The 23,260-nt window shown below is 33.0% G+C and overlaps 1 protein-coding gene across 4 annotated transcripts in view; it reads right to left on the bottom strand.

Annotated features, from left to right (window-relative positions):
* The window catches only part of Shab (Shaker cognate b), a 190,610-nt gene that overhangs the window by 56,714 nt on the left and 110,636 nt on the right, over window positions 1-23,260 (bottom strand). For all 4 annotated transcript variants that reach the window (XM_076407100.1, XM_076407104.1, XM_076407102.1 and 1 more), the window contains 3 exons: window positions 17,181-18,027; window positions 4,264-4,439; window positions 106-273 (listed from right to left, as the gene is read on the bottom strand). In XM_076407100.1, coding sequence (XP_076263215.1) covers window positions 106-273; window positions 4,264-4,439; window positions 17,181-18,027 — 1,191 coding nt within the window. The remainder of the gene's footprint in view (window positions 1-105; window positions 274-4,263; window positions 4,440-17,180; window positions 18,028-23,260) is intronic.

The following is a 23,260-nucleotide window of genomic DNA, read 5'->3' as shown; positions in this document are numbered from 1 at the left end:
TTAAACTTCCTTAAATAATAATACCTTACGCTAAATATATTGATACTCTAAATAAATCTATAGATAGCAGTTAATAGTGATATAATAACGGAATACTCTACATACCGATGGCGAGATATAGCCTTTTGGTGTTCCAGGTAGCAGTTGGGTCTCGTCTTGAGCCAGAGGGGCCATTGAGGCAGATTGTTGATAGCTATCTTCGACGCTGGGATTGGATACGCCCAAATCCAAGAGCTGTCTACGTTGTGAGGATGGGGAACATGGTGGGGGTCCCTGTGATGTAAAATTGAATCTATAATTACGTAGTTATGTTTACATGATAACAATTTATTCAACTTATAGTAGGTGGACGAGGTATCATTTTTTAGTTCTGATTCATGAGTTTTTTTGCTAATTTTCTTTCACAACATCAAAAATCAATTTAAAATTGATATGCGAGCAGTCTAACACAGTAAAGTAAGTAACATTCTAACTGCTACAAAGATATCTCATACTAAACAACAATAAACTAAATAACAATATTTGTATAGGTTTTGCACATTCTTGGTTATTCTACTAATGACAACATAATAAACTTATGATTTTGAAGCTTAATAAGAGATATGGAACTAATTTATTAGCAATTATTATCAACCCATTAAGAATTAATAATGTATGAGGTCAATAAATAAAGAACCCGTTAAAAAAGCGTGTATCATATACCTGTGAATTATGTATCCACAAGTATCAATTTTTTCAAATATTCCAACGATTTCACATTAAATTTAGTGATAATAATATCAGATAAAAAGAATTATTTATATTCTATTCAAAATTATTTTGTACGTTAGTCATCTAAATTCGTTACGTCAAAATATCCCAATGTTGCCGCATCAACTCTGAATTTTAGTTTAGTTGGGCTTTGATATGCAACGAAATTCTAATCTAAATAAAATAATTGAACGTCTCACAACTAGACGAATTTGACAGGCTCAATCGTTTACGTGATCGAACTAATCAGACAGTATTGTGTCTTTTTTAAGTACAATAAAATGAGAAAGATAATGTCTGATTCTGAAACGAACTTACAAATTGAGGCAGGCAAAACATTAAAGATGTTGATGATGTATGTAAAAAATTTCTTTAAATAGACCAAATGTAGTTAAATATAAGTAAAAAGTATTTCTTCTTAGTAGCTGGTTTTAAGTTTTCGTAGCTCTAAAACCCCGTTTTATCCACAAATCCGACAATGAAACTTTTTTCCTTATAGACAATATATTGAAAATAGTTATTCGACATTTAACAATGACAATGTCTTGTGTATGTTATCTTATGGAACATTACGTTGTATCACATTTAAATAAATATTAATCGAGTAGTAATGTCTCTAATTCTCATTAAAGCATTGTCACTATTTCTGCTCGTTCTTGGACATATATTAATCAATAATAAAATTTGGACGACTACACAATACAATGGTTAAAGCGAAACTGAGCGTCACATAACCAAGATGGTAGCAGGATTTTTGCCCAACCTATTCTATATCGTCATTTTTAAATCGCATAAATAACAAATAATAAACTGATAAAGGCGAATCAGTGCCTACTACTGTTAATATTGAAAGATTATTGCCAAATCTATAAACTTTCGGCCTGTTAAAGAATTGTGTTCAGATAAAGGATGGATTAACAATTTTTATTCGCAAAACTTCTCCTAAGACGATTTATCGCTCTATTCAACGATGCGTTTCAAAATAGCAGCGTCAAGCGATTCGTCTTACTAGAGATTTGAAATTAAACCTCCCACAAAAAGCAATTAGTCTTTTTTGGTGACTGGATGAATACAGCCGTAAAGGTGATCCTTATTATGACCAGCTAATTCGTTACTTTGCCTGGCATTTGACATTTCGAACTTTCGTCTCGAAAACGAAAAGTTTTCGAATTTATTAAGGTTGTTGTTTATTTTTATTTTTGCGCAAAAAATGGTATCTGTGGGGTGAAAAATATATTTTTTATTAAAAATATTTTTTTGTTTAATTTTAATATCATATTGTATATGACAAACTTAAATTAATTGATTGATATTCTGCCACTGCAGATCTTGTGGGGTTTCTGCGAGAAAACTGAACTGAAGTTATTTTTTTACAAGCCTATTTTTTTTAAGTCAGTTTTACACCATTAAAGGACTTTTAGAGAGACAGGTACGAATATTTAGTATTTAAATTTCACTGGTCAATGAAATGTGACGTCAGGGATGTTACGTATCACACCTACATTCAATAGACGAGGAATTTTGGTGTACAATTTATTACTCAAGTAAGAATAAATTTGTTCAAGTGTCATCAATTTAATAAACACTTGAAGGGTTCATTATCCAATCAAAAACAGCTAAATGGAAAAGTTCCCGGCCTGACACATAGACGGCGCTACTATAATTCAATCAATATGTTTTTCAGTTAGCCCTAACCCTCAAAAGAATCGTGTACAAATTTGACAATTGTAGGATCATTAATTTGTGAATTATAGCATTTTGACTGAAGCAACTTTTGTTATTATAAAAACAATGGATAAAAAGGAATTTCGCCTGTTGATAAAATATTGTTTTTTGAAGGAAAAATACAATTGAAGCTACAAATTTGGCTGATTTGAGAACCATCAATAATTGGTATGCTGAGTTTAGACGTGGTGAAATGAGTACCGAAGACAGTGAACGCAGTGGACGTCCAAAAGAGCCGTTGATACCATAAATTGAAATTGAATGAAATAGCAGACACTCTAAAGATATCAACTGAACGTGTACATCATATCATTCACGAATATTTGGGTATGAGAAAGCTCTATGCAAAGTTGATTCCGCGTCGAGCTCACTTTTGACCAAAAACAACGACGAGTTTGTGATTTGTGTTGAGAACGCAAGGTTATGGCGTGTGTATTTTTTTTTGGTTGCGTATCGAATAATTTTCATTGACTACCTTGAAAATGGAAGGACCATCAACAGCGACCATTACATAGAGCTATTGGGCCGTTTCAAAGACGAAATCGCCGAAAAAACGGCCACATTTGAAGAAAAAAAAGTGCTGCTTAACGAAAACAATGTACCGTATCACATGTGAGTGAAAACGATGGCAAAAATCAATGAATTGGGCTTCGTATTGCTTTCTCATCCACGGTATTCTCCGGATCTGGCCCCCAGCGACTTCGTGTCCTCAGATCTCAAAGGAAAGCTCGCTGGGAAGAAATGTTCATCGAATTAAAAGGTGATCGCCAAAACTGAGGCCTATTTTGAAGCAAAGGACAAATCGCAGGTCGCTATAGTCAGTGTGTCACCCTTAAAAGGAATTATTTGAACGACTTCTCAATTGACCTGTTATATTGTCTAGTACTAAGTCTACTTAACCAAGATAGTTTGGATTTTTGTTGGATCTATTAGAGCCCATGGATTCAGGAATATCCATACTTCGGCTAGTATTTTTGATCATCTGAAGCGCATGTAAATCAACATAATTTTTTTTTTCATCTCATTGGCCTTTGGAAATTGTGAGGAAGATTAACATGAAAGCGCTTTAGACAATTTACACTCCATACTACCGAGGAATGACTCTATAACAATTTCCGAAGTTCCTATATGAATAAACGAGTCAAGACAATATCCTATACCCCAGAAAATTGTTTTATTTTACTGTCAGTAGGTCTTTGAGCTATCTTTTTTATTTTATCCCGCGATATTGCCACGTCGATATTTGACATATTTTTGTCAAATATCTTTAAAAAATGTATATTTGAAACCTTCTAATTATACACTACATAATGATCTTGCAGACATAATATTACAAATAATAAAGTGCGCTACACAAACAGAAAAACAGAAAGTTTGCTTTCGGTATGAGAAAACAAAAAGACAGAACCCTGATAGATCTCTAATAGATCAAATTGATGGGACTAAACATATATGGATAAGGGAAAAGACTGAAGAAGTAATTTTGATTCGTTCCAAAGTTCTTTGTTTATGATTTTCCTTTCTTTGTTGATGTTTATTTCATTCATTGAATTTTATTTCAGAAATTAAATTGATTTTTATTTAAGTCTTATTAGTCAAATAAATGTGACGCCAGAGATGTCATTTGCCGTGGCAAACTTTATCAAGGAACCAATCAAATGCCTTCAATGCGAAATGTTTTTACAGGTGTCTGTAATGCAGGTTTAAATTGGCCAATCAAAACACTTGAATGGCCAGAGACCTCTATTGAGTTCTCCCTATTACTCTACGACTATATAAGATACGTACCTCGTTTATTGGAAGACATGGTGTCGTGGAAGAGTTGCTTCTTCGATGGCGGTTCGGAAAGTGGTCGAAGTTCCTGTAGCAGCCTGTCCCGGTGTGGGAGGGATTCTTGCTACCACCACCACCCGTAGTGGATTCGCCTTCCGTGCTGTTGCCGTCCGCGTGCGACATGTTGTGGCCTAGACACACGCAATCTTTCGTACACTGTACTCGCGACATCATCTTCAAGGCCGACACTGACAAGTTTTAGCTAGAGACCGTTTGACTTGCTCGCGAGTGAAATTTGACAAGCATCGTTCTGATATCGTGAAAACTAAGGACAAGATCGAACTCAGCTCAACTAAATGGATATTGTATATAAACAGGAATATATTAATATCCATTTAAGGTGACGCGTGAAATAATGGTTTTGGGTCTACTAAATCAAAAGACTATTTGAAGAAATTTTGGAAATCACAATTAAAGCATCAGCAAATTTTTAAACCACAGACAACACGACAGAACCGACACAAACAAAACTATATTCTCTGTTCTAAATCACTACGTTGTATGCCTACGCCTTGTTTAATAAACATTCCATAAAACATAATGAAAAAAAAAACACAAATGAGGTAACTAAATGAAATAAAAATCATAGAGTATATATAGAGGTTTTACTTTGAATAGGCGAAATCGATGAAATGTTTTGCGTGGTCCAACCAATGCTGGCTCTGAGATAACTTTTTTTATTGGTTCATTTGAATTTCCTTACAAAAGCATTTGATTGGCCAATTCCTATAGCCCCATTATTTGTTTCTATGGTTTATTTCGGACGCTATTTTTGTGTGTCTGACATTGAGTACATAGAATAAAGAAATTTAGAAGTGAAAGTTATATGGAAAAATCAGATCCAACGTTTAAGCTTTTCGGAATCCCCGTTACGCGGCCAAATGTAAATGAAAAATGCAACAGCTACATGTGTTTTTCTCTCTCGTTCGGCCTCGGTATTAATAATTCTAACCTAAGCAGTTAACGGCCGTTTTTAGGTGATATAATTTGTATTGTTTATTTACGTCAACTTTTTTGGTATGTGTTTTTATATATTTGACAACTACTTTTGATTATACTGTGTATTTTAAATTATTAGTGTAATAAAAAGAAAACCTTAAGGGGATCTCTCATGATCTCCTATGTAGGTCCAGGAAAGTTTGTAATCATTTTAAAGACGAAGACTATAGACCAAAATGTGGAAAGCCATGGCTGAAATAAGATGTAATTCCTACTAGTAATTTAAATTGTAAGTATTTAATAATTAAGCAATATTTATTGAGATTCTTTACCTTTACGCAAAATTGCGCGGTGGCAAAATTACATTGAAGGTAAATGTGATTATACTACATGAAAAGTTTTTGTTACTTTTTAAAAAATTGTTTGTAAAGGGCCATCAATTAAAAACTTAATTATTTTGAAGGGGTTCATTTACTTGAAACAAATCTATATTGGTTAAGACATTTTTTATTAATATTTTGGCTTAAGGCTCCTTAATCGATATAACTTTTTCAACAAAGATGTTAAAAAATACATCAATACAAAATAAAATTATACAATTTATCGATCAACAAGATGAGCTTGATTTTATAGACAAGAGGTTTATTATATTGTTAATAGATCCTTAAGCTGTCTCTTTAGCTGCTCGATTTTACCATAATAAGAGCTCTGTTGCGACGCAAATTTATTATGAATGGTTGGGACAGCCATGTAAAATGTAAGTTAAGCTAATTGTAGAATTCTTTCGGTTCCATTGTTAGAGGGTCTAATTATTAGACCTTTTAACTGAAGTTTTTAATATATATGACATGGGAAAGAATTATGACCTGATAAAAACATAATGTTCGCAGTATATTGAACGTCTGGTATATATAGACAGGCAAAAAGATACCAAGTAAACAGAACAAACGTGTTCAACAAGAATGATTCCCATCAGCTCGTTGTCAGTGTTTCGGATAACGACGGTTCAGGTACCGAGGCTAGATGAAACGTGTCAAATGTTAGACCTGGTAGAGGACTCTTTATGGCACCTAACCATAAATATCAAGAAGACCCGAAATCGTGAAATTTTTGGGAATTCTTTAAGAGTCGGAAACGCACATGTTTCATCAGCGTGAGAAGTTCCTAGCTGGAAGACTGTTTCCCAACCAGATATCAGCAAATCAGGGTACAGAAAAGGGTTTCTTGGACCAGCCTTGTCCATCACCACCAAGAACCCCAGGGAGGAGCTTCAGCGATAAAATACTGTGCATCCACAATGAGAACACAAGTATTGAATTGAATGAAGAAGAAAGAGTTGAATGAGCATTAATTGAAGAAATTATAGTATTAACTGAAGTATTATTAAAAGCATATGTCGCCGTTCTCTAAAGTATTACTTTTTGGTATGTTGCGTTGAACAATCAAGTAAAATATAAACAGACACAGACTTTTAGAAAGATAAAAAAACTGCTCTGCTCTCAGAATGAGGGAACAAAAAGATAGAACATTTAATGCATATTATTTAAATTGATATCACTAAAGAAATATGAAAAAGGGAAAAAGAGCTATAGACAATTTTGATTATATTTGCCAGGAGATATCTTATGTATTCAATTAGGTTGCAGCTTTTCTTATATTCACATTTAATTATTTTTTATTTTTATATTTATATTTCATTATTTTTTTATTTATGTTCATTATATACTTATATTGATATTTTATAATATTTGTATTTATACAGAATTTTATTTCAATAAATTATTTTGAAAAATTACATTCGGATTTTACTCCAAATTTACTTGGTCAGTAGAATGTCACGTCAGAGGTTGGTCACGTGATGCGTATGAAGTCCTCGACCAATGAAATCCTCTCCTTATAAAATATTTTCATTACAGGTACCTGTAATGGTAATTTAAACTACCCAATGAAATTCAGCGAAATGACGTTCTCAGCGCCTTCCTGCTCGGACCACGCAAAACAATTTTAAAATTATTTGTATTAAGTTAACACTCTGTATATTACTCTGTGATAAAAACTTAACAATTGAGATTTAAGGTTATGTCGTCACTGACACGTCAAAATAAATTTATCAACTTAAATCATAATAGACAATAATACCAAGATTGATTCGTTTCAAACGATTTTTATTAAGCCCACACGGGCAGATGTTTATGTACACGGTATCTGTTTACACTAGTGTCCAATCTGTTCGTTATCTGTGGCAAAAATAAACACAAAACTGTTTTAAGTGCTTGTGACGTGAAGCATGCTCCGCCCACCGCTACAGCGAACGTTCACGAGTGTTTCCGAGTGCCTTCATTTCCGCCAATTAGAGCGCACTTGTCACCTGCGGAAGAAGACATAGACGTTGGAGGTTTCTTTTCTTTGTTTTTTTTTTTTCATGAACAAGTGGTTAGTTTGAAGGTGTCTGATCTATCTGATTGCTGATTTTTAGCGGGACATTACAGCGTTATAGAGGGATGTAAATCGATTATTAGCGGGTTGTTATTTAAGGAATTTAAATGTTTCGATTCATTAGAAACCTACTGTATATTCTGACGGTAAAACATTGCAACATTCACAATATATGTTATGAAACGTAATGTTTCTGGGGATATTAAAATATCTGTTTAAATCCATTTATTCAAATCTACACAAGGCTTTTAAACTAATTTGAATTTGATCCAAACAAAAACGTGTATTAAATTTCAATTTATAATATCCGAGTTTTTAGTTACTATTTAAATATATTTTCGAATCGTATTTACTGAGTTGTTAAAAATTAAAGTTTATATAGTGAATTCAAAATAGCAGTGACACAAGTGTCAATATATGTCTGTCTAAAATTGTAGATTCGTTTTACAGTCAGACAATATTATCCTTGTCATTTTACTCTATTTAAAAAGAGATAGAATGCTGTTAGAGGAGTTCGAACATGTAACGGAATGAGCCTGCAAAAGTTGTCCGTTTGCCAAACTTCTGAAAATTCATCAAAATATTATAATAACGGGTTATAAACCGGCAAACGTTGTTTTAACGCTTCAATAAATTGCAAATCGCCGCGGTTTTTATTGAAAATATTTTTTTGCAGCTGCACTTTATATTAGTACGAAGACGGTCACTAAAATATCTCAAAAAATTAAAAAGAATATAACCTTAAATTCGCCAAAAAGTAACCAAAAACAAAAAAAGAAAGAAAACAAAAAGAATCAAGATCAGCTTGGTGTTTCAGAGATCAAATATATGAAATGTATAAAACAGTAAGTAGTTTTTTCAGTCGAAACATAATTTAACAAAATTATTTCAGAGAAAATTGTTAATCTGGAAAGCATCCACAAAAATCCAAAAGATATACAGCTATTTGAGAGATGTAGAACATCCGTTCATACATTGTTGGATAATATAGGATTTAAGTGGTGTAAAGACGCCCAACGAAGGGGTTTTAGGGAACTTCCAGAGATTGCTTTTAAAAGAAATCAAGGAAGAATTATATTAATTGATATATTTAAAAGAGCCATGAATATTTCAGAATGGTACATTGGGTTGCTCATAGCAAGATGATAATAAATATAGTATAAAGACAACAAAAATTCATGAAAAAAGGTAAACGTTGGAATAACTATGGATTAGGTGTTTTAGTCATAACATGTATTTATTGCAGACATATAGTTCTTCGCGCTGAAAACAGGAATCGTTTTATTCCTGGTGCAGGATTAGTGTTTCTCTAAGTCCAAGGGTGACTACCATGAAGAAATGAACCATAACTTGTCTTTGCAGAAGTTTGAAAATCAGCTTTTAAAGAACTTGGAGGAACCATCAGTTATTGTTATGTACAATGCACCATATCTACCTTATATATATAGTAAACTGGTGGAGAAAATCAACTAGTTTACCAACAAAGGCTGCAATTAAGGAATGGCTTAAAGTACATAAAATAAGTTTCGAGGAAATCAAGTTAAAGAATGGACTATTTCAAATTATTGCATTGCATTTTATGTAATTTACTTTTTTGGAATTAAGCCTGAGAAAATATACAGAGTAGATCAGATTACTGAATGTTATGACCATAGAGCATTATGTCTCCCTCCCTATCACTGCATTTTTAATCCAATTGAGTTGATATGGGGTATTGCAAAGAATTATTAGAATAGATATTCAGGTCGAGGGGGATATTCAAACCAAAACTGTCTGGATTTATGGAAAGAGGCATTGTTGGAAATAACATTTGAGCTAGCTTGATCTAAAAAATTAAAGCTAGTAGAATCTTGAGCTAGTTTTTGATAGAGTGACAAACAGCTTAATTATTAACTTGATTAGTGTTTCTGAAAGTGACTGTGATTGAATAAAACTTGATGAATGTTGGTTTATGATTCAATGTTGATGATTACCAAGACAGGGTGATGAAAGAGGAAACCACTAAAGGTCAGTATACAATTAATATACTTTAATTGTAGGGAATTGTATTATAGAGTGTAAAAGCTTTATGAGCATGTGTGTTAATGTTCAGAATATACATGTACGTCTGGTTAACATGTATGAGTAGAGAAGTAACACTAACAGTTTTGCAGATATGGCAAATCCATTAAGGAAAATGCAGTGATTAAATGTAGTTTTATCAAGAAAGATTTATATAGATAGTAACAGGATAAACTAAAGAGAAATATAGAAATATCATAATGACTTTACAAGGAGACGTTGGATCGAAAGAAACAAGAACTAAGCGTAAAACATAAATATGTTCTCTAATGAAAGCAAAATACATTACTCAGATCAACAATTGTTAATTAAATAGATTAGGCCTTCGGGGGATACCACTACATACAAGAACGCGTTTAGAACCTTACCGATACTAGTGTAGAAAAAAGCTCAATGTATATATAATAAAACAACTCTAACCTATAAATTACTGTGGCTGTAAAAATTAATGGTAGTCTGAAGTCCTTCGATAATAAATGCTTTTGATGTACTATAATGTTAAAATAAATTATATTTAATAGAATATGTGTCGGACACTAAATGTACTAAAACTCAGAGTAGCTGCGGCAACATTGCGACGTTTCCCGTGTCACTGCTACTGCTATCTTGAATTGACTATAGTTTCTTCTATTCAGCTTTCTAATTAAGTTTATAATAAATAAGAATAACTAACAAATATCGACTTTACGATATCTGCGTTTAATCAAGACATATCTGGTTCAGAATGTATTGAATTTTAATTTACGTTGACTGTCCTGTTGGAAACTGTTTCAGATTGTCCATTATGATGCTCCAGTTACGTGACAATTCGGAATTACGAGGTTTGTTTATTTGACTGAACAACTAAACTGCTTCCCAAACACTTCGTGGAAGTTTCGTAAAAGAGCATTAAGTAACTAATTTGATCAAAATCAGCTTGTGACAATGTCCACGTGGTAACTACCACAATTTACTCGTTATTTATTAATATTAACGTGTTAATATGACAGAAATAATATTATATTTAGTTAGTGAGTTATATTTAGTTTAATGTTAATTTAAAAAATCCATTAACACAATGTCAACAATAGTTCATTGTTTTATGAACTTGCTGAAAAATATTTTATCTGGAAATGTCTATCTGTTGTTTGTCTTTTAAGTAGCAGACAACAACAGGTCAATTGAAAGGTCCCCGGTCTACCATTTTTTCTGGTAAAAATTTTTTTTTGTTCAACATAATTCCCTTCAAGGGTGATACACTAATTATAGCGACCCTCCAACTTTTTGATACCATTTATGTAGTACGATTTGTCCTTTACTTCAAAATAGGCCTCAGTTTCGGCGATCACCTCTTCACTCAACGAAAATTTCTTCCCAGCGAGCATTCGTTTGAGATCTGAGAACATTAAATAGTCGCTGGGGGCCAGATCTGAAGAATACGGTGGATGAGGAAGCAATTCGAAGCCCAATTCATATATTTTTGACATGGTGCTTGGTGAAGCAGCACTTTCGTTTTCTTCATGCGGCCGTTTCTCGTCATTTCATTTCATCCTTCAAACGGTCCCACAACGCAATGTAATAGTCGCTGTTGATGGTACTTCCTTTTTCAAGGTAGTCAATGAAAATTATTCCATGCGCATTCCAAAATACAGACGCCATAACCTTGCCAGCCGACTGTTGCGTTTTCCCACAATTTGGAGCGGGTTCATCGTGTGCAGTTCACTCGGATGAGTGTCGATTGGACTTCAGAGTGAAATGATGGAGCCATGTTTCACCCATTGTCACATATCGATGCAAAAAGTCAGGTTTATTACGCTTAATCATCTTCAAACACTGCTCCGAATCATCAACTCCTCGTTGTTTTTGGTCAAAAGTGAGCTCGCCTGGCACCCACTTTGCACAGAGATTTCTCATACCCAAATATTCGAAAATGATATGATGTATTCATTCAGTTTCAATTTACGGTCATTCAAAATCCTCTTGTGGATTTTTTGAATGTTTTCGTCGGAAACAACCTCTTATGGGCGCGTCCACTGCTTTCACCGTCTTCGGTGCTAATTTCATCACGTCTAAACTTAGCATACCAATCCTTGAGAGTTGATTTTTCTGGAACAGTGTTCGGAAACTCGGCATCAAGCCAGGTTTTTGCTTCAACTATATTTATTCTCTTCAAAAAGCAATATTTCATCAACACGCGAAATTCCTTCATTTTTATTCATTTTTTTACAGTAACAAAAGTTGCTTCACTCAAAATGCTATAATTCACAGACTAATTATCCGATATCTGTCAAATTCATACACGCATCTTTTGATGGTTAGGGCTAACTGAAAACATATGGATTTAATTCTAGTAGGGCCATCTATATGTCAGGCCGGGGACTTTTCAATTGACCTGTTACGATTCCAGTGATATCGAGTTTAAAATTGATAACCACATTCTTATCAAATCCCAGATATCAGAAATGTGTCGTGGTCAACGTTTTAGGGTGAAAGCCCCTCAAATATTTTATAAAACAACTTTGCCTTAGTTAAAGTTTTCGCCAAGTTAGCATTTAATTAAAACTACTTTTAAGTAAGACACCAATTAAAATGACTGTTAATAGAGTATAGATAATCTTATGCTTTGATTGAAAGAAAACTGATTTTCTGATTATAAATAATAAAAAAGTAAACATCGATCCTAATATTCACTAAATAAATTAAGATTTCGCTTTATTTTTACTAACTCCTTTTAAGATATCGCAAGAAAACAAATAAAAATATTATCTTAGATTAATTTTTGTCTACATGTAAAAAATGCATGTTAACGTACATTGCCAATTTAAAGAAGTATACCATTCCGCATTGCGTGCCAAGAAATATAATAAAAAAAACCCTCATGGCATCTGGCTAATTAATTAGTAAATCAACCTGGTGTTTTTGTAAGTTTGTAAGGTTTTAGCACTGAATATTTGCTATTTAATGAAAAAAAAACCTTTTTTGATATAAGCAGATTTATTTAATATTAAATAATACCAAAACAAATGGTTATTCTCCTTTGATCTATGTACTAATTCTTGAAACAGTGTTTAATGCTGGAGAACATTTGTAGAAGATTAAACTGATTACATAAAAATTGGCTATCCTCTTATTTGGATGAAAAATCAATACCTACTAAAGCTTTTACGAAATACTGTTGAAGATTATTATATTGTAAAGTAGATATATTAAGAAATTCTTATATCCAACAATATATTGAGTAAATGTAAGATAAAGCAAGTTCATCACTCAAAGCTATATGTAGTGAGTTAATTGCTAAAACAACCAGAGACTATTACTGAACAAATATGTTAATTACAATAATAGGATAATAGTCAGTCATATCTAGAATAAGGTTCACTTCTGAAAATTGCAACATTTGGATGAATAAAATAGATTTTGTCAATAAAAAGACGTATAGGAATCCATACATTTTCTAATATTTAAACAAGGTTTGTAGCTTCAGAGATGATAGAGTTAAATCTATGAAGAACCCAAACCAAAACTATACCAAACCATCCCATAGTTACTTAGAAGCAAGTCTATGTCCTACTTGTACACCTATCATTTCAAGTCAGTGCTAAAAACCCATAAAAATTACTAAAAAATTAAAGCAAAACAGATTGGTGGGTGAAATAAATAAAGCAGTTCAATAAACCAATAATGAAAGTTCAATAAACCACTAAATTTGTGTATCAACGTATTATAATCAATATTAGCTAAACAAAAAAGGTCTGTTGTAATTGTACACTTATAGTATTTCCATTTCCATTTGCTCCATTTCCATTCCAGACTAATTTTGCCAAAAACTCATTGCCTTCAATTGACCTGTTAAACAAATATTATCACAAAAGAGGTTGTTACCGACGAAAACATTAAAAAATTCCACAAAAGGATTTTGAATAATCGTAAATTAAATCTGAATGAAATAGCAGACACTGTTAAGATATCAACTGAACCTGTACATCATATCATTCACGAATATTTGGATATGAGAAAGCTCTGTGCAAAGTGGGTACCGCGCGAGCTCACTTTGAACAGAAACAACGACGAGTTGATGATTCGAAGCATTATTTTAGGATCATCAAGCGTAATAAACCCAAGTTTTTGCATCGATACGTGGCAATGGATAAAACATGGCTCCATCATTTAACTCCGAAATCCAATCGACAGTCCGAGTGGCCTACACACGATGAACCTGCTCCAAAGAGTAGGAAAACGCAACAGTCGGCTGATAAGGTTATGGCGTCTGTATTTTGGGATGCGCTTGGAATAATTTTCATTGATTATCTTGACAAAGGACGGACCATCAACAGCGACTATTACATGGCGTTATTGAAATTTTCGTCGAATGAAGAGGTTACCGTCGAAACTGAGGCCTATTTTGAAACAAAGGACAAATCCTACTACAAAAATGGTATCAAAAAGTCGAGGGGTTGCTATAATCTGTGTATCACCCTTGAAGGAAATTATGTTGAATAAAAAAGACTAATTTTGCCAAAAATATGTGTTTTACTATGGTAGGCCGGGGACTTTTCAATTGACCTGCAAAACAAATTTTATCACAAATAACAAATTAAATCTAATTAATTGAAAGCAGATTATATTAATGACTATTTCCAATGATTTCAAATATTTGGAATAAATGCCAGACAACTGTTTGGAATCACATAAGCTAGATAAAAGCCTTGTGCTGATTGATCTATAATTATATATCACAACAAATATGTTTGACTGGTTTTATTAATAAATTATACTATTAATTAAAACCGGCTTTTATTTACTGGATTTATTTTCAGATATTTATCAAATCCTTTATATTTTTGAACGAATACTGTTAACGGATATACGCTCATCATTCAAATATGTAATTTTGTTATAAAAATATTTTGCGAGAGATATTTATAGGACCAATGATCAAAGATACATTTTTAAAATATAAATTCATTATAAACTTGTAAAATGGGGCAATATTGGTTACCTCGTCGAATATACAGAGTATATCTAATTTTATTCTATTGGTCATGTAGAGTACACTTGTATAATGTATAGTGAGTGGTAAACAATGAAGAAAACTATTAAATGTCCTCAAGAGACTTATATTTCGACTACCTGGTTATTGTACATGCAAAGCACATATTGATTCCACAAACAGGTCACGTCTAACATAGAATGCCGTTCAGCAACAATCGCAAAAAGTGTTAATTGTAAATAATGGGGTGTCCGTAATTGACATTTCCTGCTAATTATTTGACCTGCTCTATTTTAGTCGCAATTGCACTGCACAAATAAAGTTTATGTTTGGTTTTCTAAAAATATATTATGTAGTCTATTTAAAGTTATTTTGGACATACGTCATCTAAATTTGTGACGTCCAAACATTGCAATGTTGAAGCATCAACTCTGAGTTTTAGTTCAGTTTGGCTTTGACATACAAAAAAATTCTAATCTAAATAAAATAATTCAACAAAAATGTTATCAAATATTATTTATTTTAAAATTATAGTACATCTATAAAATTGGTTGCAGCTTTTATAGGTTATTTCGAAAAGGAACGAGATGGCCACTTTTGCAGATAAATTCCGTTCGAGAGGTAATTATTTATGATATTAAATAATATAAATCCCTACAATTTTATTGAAAATGTTTTTTTAGCGGTTGCCGCGCCAAATATTAGAGTGGGTACTGTGAATAACATCGCTTACTAAATGAAGAATAGTATGTTATATTACCCCAAGAGAACCCGTCTATATACAAAGTGGGTGACGAATCTTGACCATATTGGCTCTATTCGAGACCAAATATACGAAATGTATATGAACAGTAAGTACACAAATTGTTTTATCGATATAAACGAAAGTACACATAAAATAAATAAGGACATGCAGCTTTCTGAGGGATGTAAGACATCATTTCATACACTCTTACAGGTGTTTAAATGGCTTAAAGATAACTCTCAGAGAGGTTTAATGGAACTTCCAGATATTGCCTTAAAAATAATTTAATTTTTAAAGGCATAAAATAAGACCAAGGAAGATAAACTATTTGAATTTGTGTATCTTGATGAAACTTGAATATTTCACAATGGTTCATTGTGGCAATCTTGGTAAGACAGTAACAAAAAAGTATAAAGACAATAAAATTTGACTGAAAAAGGTTACAATAGCATTCGATTATGTTTTGTTGGTCATTATATTTATTAATAATTAATTGCAGATATATTGCTTGTCGAGAAGGATATTCCATCAAAAACTGTTTGAATATGTGGAAGAAAGCATTGTCAACCATAACTCCTTCGGTTTGGATAAACTCAATAAGACATAGAGAGGAAGTAATTGATTAAATGGTGCAATCCTGAACATGTTTTAGACAGATTAGAAATTAACAGTTTAATGATTGAATTGGACAGTGAGTCGGAAAGTGAAAATGACTGAAGATAAATTTCAGGATATGTGATAATGCTGTGCAATGTTGGAAATTCCTGAGATATAGTGATGAGAGTGGAAACAACTAAAGGTATGCACATATTTAATTGAATTTAACTATAGAAAACGGTAATGTAGGGCGTGAAAGATTTGCATGCACAAATATGATTGTAATTGTTCAAAATTAAACATGAGCATTAGGTTAGGACGTATGAGGAGTGAATGAATACTAACTGTTTTGTAGATATAGTAAAGGCATTATACAGAATTTAGTGATTAATTTTATGAAGAATGGTGCACACAGATAGCAACAGAAGAAATAAAATATACAGGGATACCAATATGACTTGACAAGTAAACACACCATCGAAGGAAACAAGAACTAAACGTTTTTACGGTAAATATGTTCTTAAATGAAAGTAAAATATTGCTTTTATGCATCATGTATCTCGTATTCATGGATAGTGTGGAAAAGAGTTCAATGTAAACAAAACAAATCTAACCCACAAACTATTATACCTCTGTTTTTATTATATTATTTATATATTTATTATATTATTTATTATTTTTATATTTATATATATTACATGTACTATAATGTTAAAATCAATTATACTTGATAACATTTTTTTTTAATTCAATTATTTAATTTAGATTAGAATTTTCTTGTATGTCAAAGCCAAACTGAACTAAAACTCGTGATGCCGCAACATTACAATTTTTCGACGTCACAAATATCCATGACGCATTACTAAAAAAAACTTAGAATAGACTATGTACAAGAACAACTGAAGACTCTAAAGTCGACTAGCGGTATTCGCTCAACGTGGCTCAAATCTGAATCTAATTAAGTTTTTCTTATTGTGCAGTGCAATCACTATTTTAACCATTACAAAATTTAAATTACTGTAAGAAGGAAAAAATATAAAGGATGATTTGCGGGAAATATCAATTAACGGATCTATAATCAAGACGTTCAATGAATGTCGGAAGCCGGTAAAGATCGGGACCTACCTGTATCGACTATCACATCGATCAGGTCCATGCTCTTGGCGAACGCGTCCCTCAGGTTGATGTGGTGGAAGGAGACGATGCTTCCCTCCCGCTTGGCGCGCTCCAACGCCTCCCGCCGCTTCAGCGCCTTCTCCCTCCGCATCTGGTTCTTGTAAAACTCGGCGAAATTGTTAACTATGATGGGAATGGGCAACGCGATCACCAACACACCGCAAATACAGCACACGCTTCCTATTACTTTCCCTAGGGGCGTGGTGGGATAGATATCGCCGTAACCCACGGTGGTCATGGTGATACCGGCCCACCAGAACGTCTCCGGTATCGAGATGAACTTGGTGCCGGGCTCCTCCTTCTCCGCGAAGTACGCCAGGCTGGAGAAGATCAGCACGCCCATGGCGAGGAACAGCATCAGCAGCCCGAGTTCCTTGTACGAGTTGCGCAACGTGAACCCTAACGATTGCAGACCGGTCGAGTGGCGGGCCAGTTTCAGTATACGCAAGATTCGCATTATCCTAAACACCTGCACCACTCTGCGTACGTCTTGAAACTGATCGGTGGCGTTTTTATTCGTTTCTAATAAGAACAACGACACAAAATAAGGCAGTATGGCTAACAAGTCGATTATGTTCAGTCCGCCCTTGAAGAATTTCCATTTGTTCGGCGACGCGCTGAAACGCAGTATGTACTCCAGCGAGAACCACGTGATACACACGGCCTCCACCATGGCCAGCTGGGGATTGTCCTGGAAGTTGCCCTTCTCGTCGTTCACCTGCATGCTCGGTATCGTGTTCAGAGTCAAGGCTATCGTCGACAGAACAATAAACAAGATGGACACGATGGCTATCACCTGGAAGGCAATCAGATGGTACAGTGTGACGTGCCGTGGACGCGGCTTTGTTTACGAACAACGAATCGTTATTAGTCTACACGTAACGTAATAGATTTGCGAATAATAGATCAATTTAAAAGTCCCCGGCCCGACACATAGATGGCGCTACTAGAATTAAATCCACTCAACACTCGAAAGATGCGCGTATAAAGGTTGACAGCTGTCGGATCATTAGTTTGTGAATTATAGCATTTTTAGTGGAGCGACTGTTGTTACCGTGAAGAAAATGGATAAAAAGGAATTTAGCGCGTTGCTAAAATTTTGCTTTTTGAAGGGAGAGAATACAGTTGAAGCAAAAACTTGGCTTGATGCTGAATTCCCAGACACTGCCCCCAGGAAAATCAACCATCAAGAATTGGTATGCTAAGTTCAGACGTGGTGAAATGAGCACCAAAGACGGTGAACGCAGTGGACGCCCAAAAGAGGTTGTTACCGACGAAAACATTTAAAAAATCCACAAAATGATTTTGAATGACCGTAAATTGAAATTAAACGAAATAGCAGACACTCTAAAGATATCAACTGAACGTGTACATCATATCATTTACGAACCTTTGGGTATGAGAAAGCTGTGTGCAAAGAGGGTGCGCGCAAGCTCACTTTTGACCAAAAACAACGACGAATTGATGATTTGGAGTAGTGTTTGAAGATGACCAAGCGCCATAAACCCGAGTTTTTGCGTCAATATGTGACAATGGATGAAACATGGCTGCATCATTTCACTCCGAAGTCCAATCGACAGTCATCCGAGTGGACTGCATAGATGAACCCTAAGCATGGGAAAACGCAACAGTCGGGTGACAAGGTTATGGCATCTGTATTTTGGAAAGCGCAAGGAATAATTTTCATTGACTACCTTGAAAAAGGAAGGACCATGAACAGCGACTATTACATAGCGTTATTGGACCGTTTGAAAGCCGAAATCGTCGAAAAACGGCCGCAATTGAAGAAAAGAAAAGTGCTGCTTCATCAAGACAATAAACCGTGTCACAAGTCAGTCAAAACGATGGCAAAAATCCATTAATTGAACTTCAAATTGCCTCCTCATCCACCGTATTCTCCAGGGTATCAAAAAGTTAGACGGTCGCTATAATCAGTGTATCACCCTTGAAGGGAATTATGTTGAATAAAAAAAAAATAATTCTATCAAAAAAATGTGTTTTGCTATGGTAGACCGGAGACTTTTCAATTGACCTGTTATATTGACATCGAGAGATGTTAAAACACTATATATAATATAAAAGTTTAGTTTGTCTCTAATATAAACAAATCGATAAGGTAATTTGCAGTATAATTTTTTTAAGACCTCAACATAGTCCAATTTTCTTTCATTTCAAGTAATAGACTACACTTCCAAATTCAGACCTAAAATATGTATAATAATGTTTCAAACCCAAAAGAAACCAACACTATAGTTTATTCGAAGTTGTTTTGTATATGCGTCATCGAAATTTGCGACGTCAAAACATCGCAATGTTGCCGCATCAACTCAGAGTTTTAGTTCAGTTTGATTTTTGACAAAAATGTTATTAAATATAATCTATTTTAACATTATAGTACATATAAAAACTACAGTTAACTCTACAGCCACAATAGTTTATAGGTTAGAGTGATAACCTCTTATCACTATTGCTTTCAAGAATTTTGCGTACATCTGGCAACCGGACGACTTTAACAGGCTCATTCGTCTACGTGTTCGAACTAATCAGATAGCATTATGTCTCTATTTAATTGGAATAAAATTAGATGGATAATATTGTCTGATTATGAAACACTTTGATGAGGCATTTACAAAAAAACTTTGAATAAACTATAGACGTATATTATATTCATCGTACTCTTCAAAAATACTTAATTATTACTTCAATTATTTACGTTCTATATTTCTTAAAATTTCTTTTCAACTTCACTTAAATTGTTTTAACTCTTAACTGTTTTCTTTTCGCTTAAAAATGCTTTAAAATAAAATGAACAAATTGGTACCCCGGAATTACTGTCGACTACTGGAATCATATCTTTTCGAAAGAAAATTTAGAATCTCGTATGAAGAGGCATTCTCAAGACGTAAACCTATTGCGGCTGGTGTTCCACAGGGTAGTGTCTCGGGACCACTCCTGTATCTAATTTATACTGCTGATATCCCAACAACAAAAGAAACAATATTTGGAACATTTGACGACGACACAGTTATCACAGCAAAAAATATAGATCTGCCTAATACTGTAGCAAAGTACAAGTAGCAGTTAACAAGATCTACAAATGGAGTAGAGAGTGGAAAATACAGTTAAATGGAACCTAATCTATCCGTGTTAATTTTGCGTTGTGGCTTTTGTTCTTTTCGACCCGAAATTTCGATTTCAACACGGAAATATGTGAGGGATGCTTTCAGCTTTCATGAAAAAAACATAAACAAACCAATGTAATCTACGTCCCTGAATTTGCTCCTCAGTTTCAAATAGATTGTAGCATACCAAATTTTTGACTTGATTTCCAATACGATTTTGAAAAGAAACTTGTAGAATTTGACTTAAATATTGCATTCGAAAGACCTCAGCCTTGCAGATGTCGAAATATAACAATGTCCAAGTCTTGGAACCATACAGAAGATGAATTATACAAGCAATTGAGCAAGTATAAAAAGTACTAAATGAAAATAACTAAATCTAAAAATGTTAATACACTGTTTAAGTTTTTATTACCCTATAAATTGTTTAAATATTTTATTTTTACATACGTTCAAATATAAAAACTCATCTTGACCATTTCGACTATTTATTTTTGCTTACTCTTTTAAAATAAATGATTAGAACAAATAAGTTTTCTGAGTCTTTCTAATTGATTCCTACAACACTGAATTTAGAAATCGTCTTTCACTTAATAAAAATGCTCTATATTAGGCCTTAAAAATATTACAATCTATCTGCATATTAAAATGAAATTCTAAGCTATATATAAGCAAGCTACGTAAAACTTTCTGCTAAAGTATCTTAAAAAAAGACTTCTAATAAAACCTATTCTATTAAACTATAGACTATATTTAGAAAACTATATTTAAAATTACCGATCTAAGTTTAACGCCTTAGGAATGTACTTCAAATGACCATAAAATTGAATTATCAAGAGGAATCATATTACCTTAATTGTTACCCAGCTGAAAAAGCTTTTCTAACAAGAATATTGTATTATTTGTGATGTTATAATACTTAAACAGAGATTATAAAAAAATTTTCAGAGATGAATGTGAATTGTCCTTAATTTCTATCAAATTGTGAAGCTGAATTTCAACACAATGTGGGTTTATTTCTTCATGTTATGTTACAGTAGGTCACCAATAACTATAACTCTTGATGGTAGTAAAATATTAGATAGTTTTACTTCAGAAAATGTTGAACGTTTTCAAGTTTTGGTATCTGGTAAAGCTGAGATATAGGAAATTTTGTAGAACAAACCGCTTCGAGTTTGTAGGGATAAAGGATTCGTCTCCGAAATAAGCCTGAACAATTGATTTTACTTGCATGATATAGGACAGCATCATCAGCAAATAACTATATTTATATTCGCTGATAATTAGAATATTTATAATGAACATATTAAACTAGATAGGAAATGACGGTGGACTTTGAGAGCTCTAACTAATAAATTAGCTCAAGATTATAGCAATGTCTAATGGAAAGAAATTAGTATAAGATAAATAGTTATAGCATACTTTTTCAAACTCTTTTGATGAATCTATAAACCAGCATTTGATTATACTGAGGTCGAAATGTGATTTGTGTATCAACGCTGAATTCGTTGGAATTAATACAACAAAGAAGAAAGAGCCAAAATGAATTTGCTTAATTAATTTTTTATAATTTAAAAAGAAAACCCCATTATCTAGAATAAAATCTCTCAAATATTACATCAACAAATGCCTGATACCTAATAGTATTTTGCAATAAATAATAGTATTTCCATATCGATTTATTATCCGAAACATAAAGCAACAAACCGACTATTTATATTAGAGACTGCTGTTTAGAAAGCATAATGGCAGCTGAAAATAAAATAAATTATATTCAAGCTAAATATATATGTCGCAAGAGAGGCAAATGTTATTTTAAATGATACGAAATATTAGATGAAGATTTCGGAAATGTATATAAAATGCATTTAATTGATTGTTTTTTAGATATATGAACAAGTTTCCTATCCATTTTAACGGTTATTGATTTTTTTGAATTGTAAATGATATTAAGATGTTATACTACCTTGGATTTTTTTCTGTTTTCTGTTAGTGGCTTAAAAAATAGATAAACTAGTATATAGGTCATCGACAAAAATCTTTGTAAAAAAGCTTTGAAACAGTTTACTTAAATGTTATGTAGAGGTCTTCGAAGTTGGAACGGATATCTGTTTAGAAACAGCAGAAGCAATGAGAGTATTCTTCTTTCAATTTGGTTTCTGATAAACTATATTGAAAACAATTGAGAAACTAAACTAAATGTACCAAATAACACAGATAGCAGTTTAATGCAAGTTAATTTATTTCAATTTCTGCAAAGCTCGAAACAGATGATACAGAGTTCTACACTTAGATCATACGATGAATACACAAAAACCTCCCAATCTAACTGTCGCAATTTTTATATGTCATAAAATACATTGTAGTCATCTGAAGTACTTTATTTTATTTTAATTGATGATGATGATGACAAAAATATGATTTTCCAAATTTCCAGAAAATATCACCATGGTAGTATAACCCCTTAAATCGCATAAAAAATGTTATTAAAATAGCCGAATACATATAATACCTAAATATAATAAATATATATTTATAACATATTAATAGCAAGCCTATAGAACTATTTTCGTTAGTAATAAAAGTGAAACCAATTATTTTAGTTGCTTGTTTTCATAATACCGCTCGCACAACTAAAATAATCGTTATTAGATGAAAATGATGTGTGTGAACTATAAAACACATGTGCAAATGACGAAAATATATCGTGTTATAATGTGAGGACAAGCAGATAATGACACGGTATTAATCAAAATCGGTTATATAACATAGGAAGCAATGTACAATTAGCTCGAACTCAAGTGTCAATTATAAGTAGCCTAATCTGGAGAACTATATTGACGACAAGAAGTATATAAGAGCCACAACTACGTAGATAATAAAACGTAATATAAATCTAGTATGCTA

Source organism: Rhynchophorus ferrugineus, unplaced genomic scaffold, assembly GCF_030347505.1.
Source record: "Rhynchophorus ferrugineus isolate W39M unplaced genomic scaffold, kcgeb_rfMv2 rfM6, whole genome shotgun sequence".
NCBI lineage: Eukaryota > Metazoa > Arthropoda > Insecta > Coleoptera > Curculionidae > Rhynchophorus > Rhynchophorus ferrugineus.
Note: the sequence above shows the minus strand (reverse complement) of the source record. Positions and strands in the feature narration are given on the sequence as shown.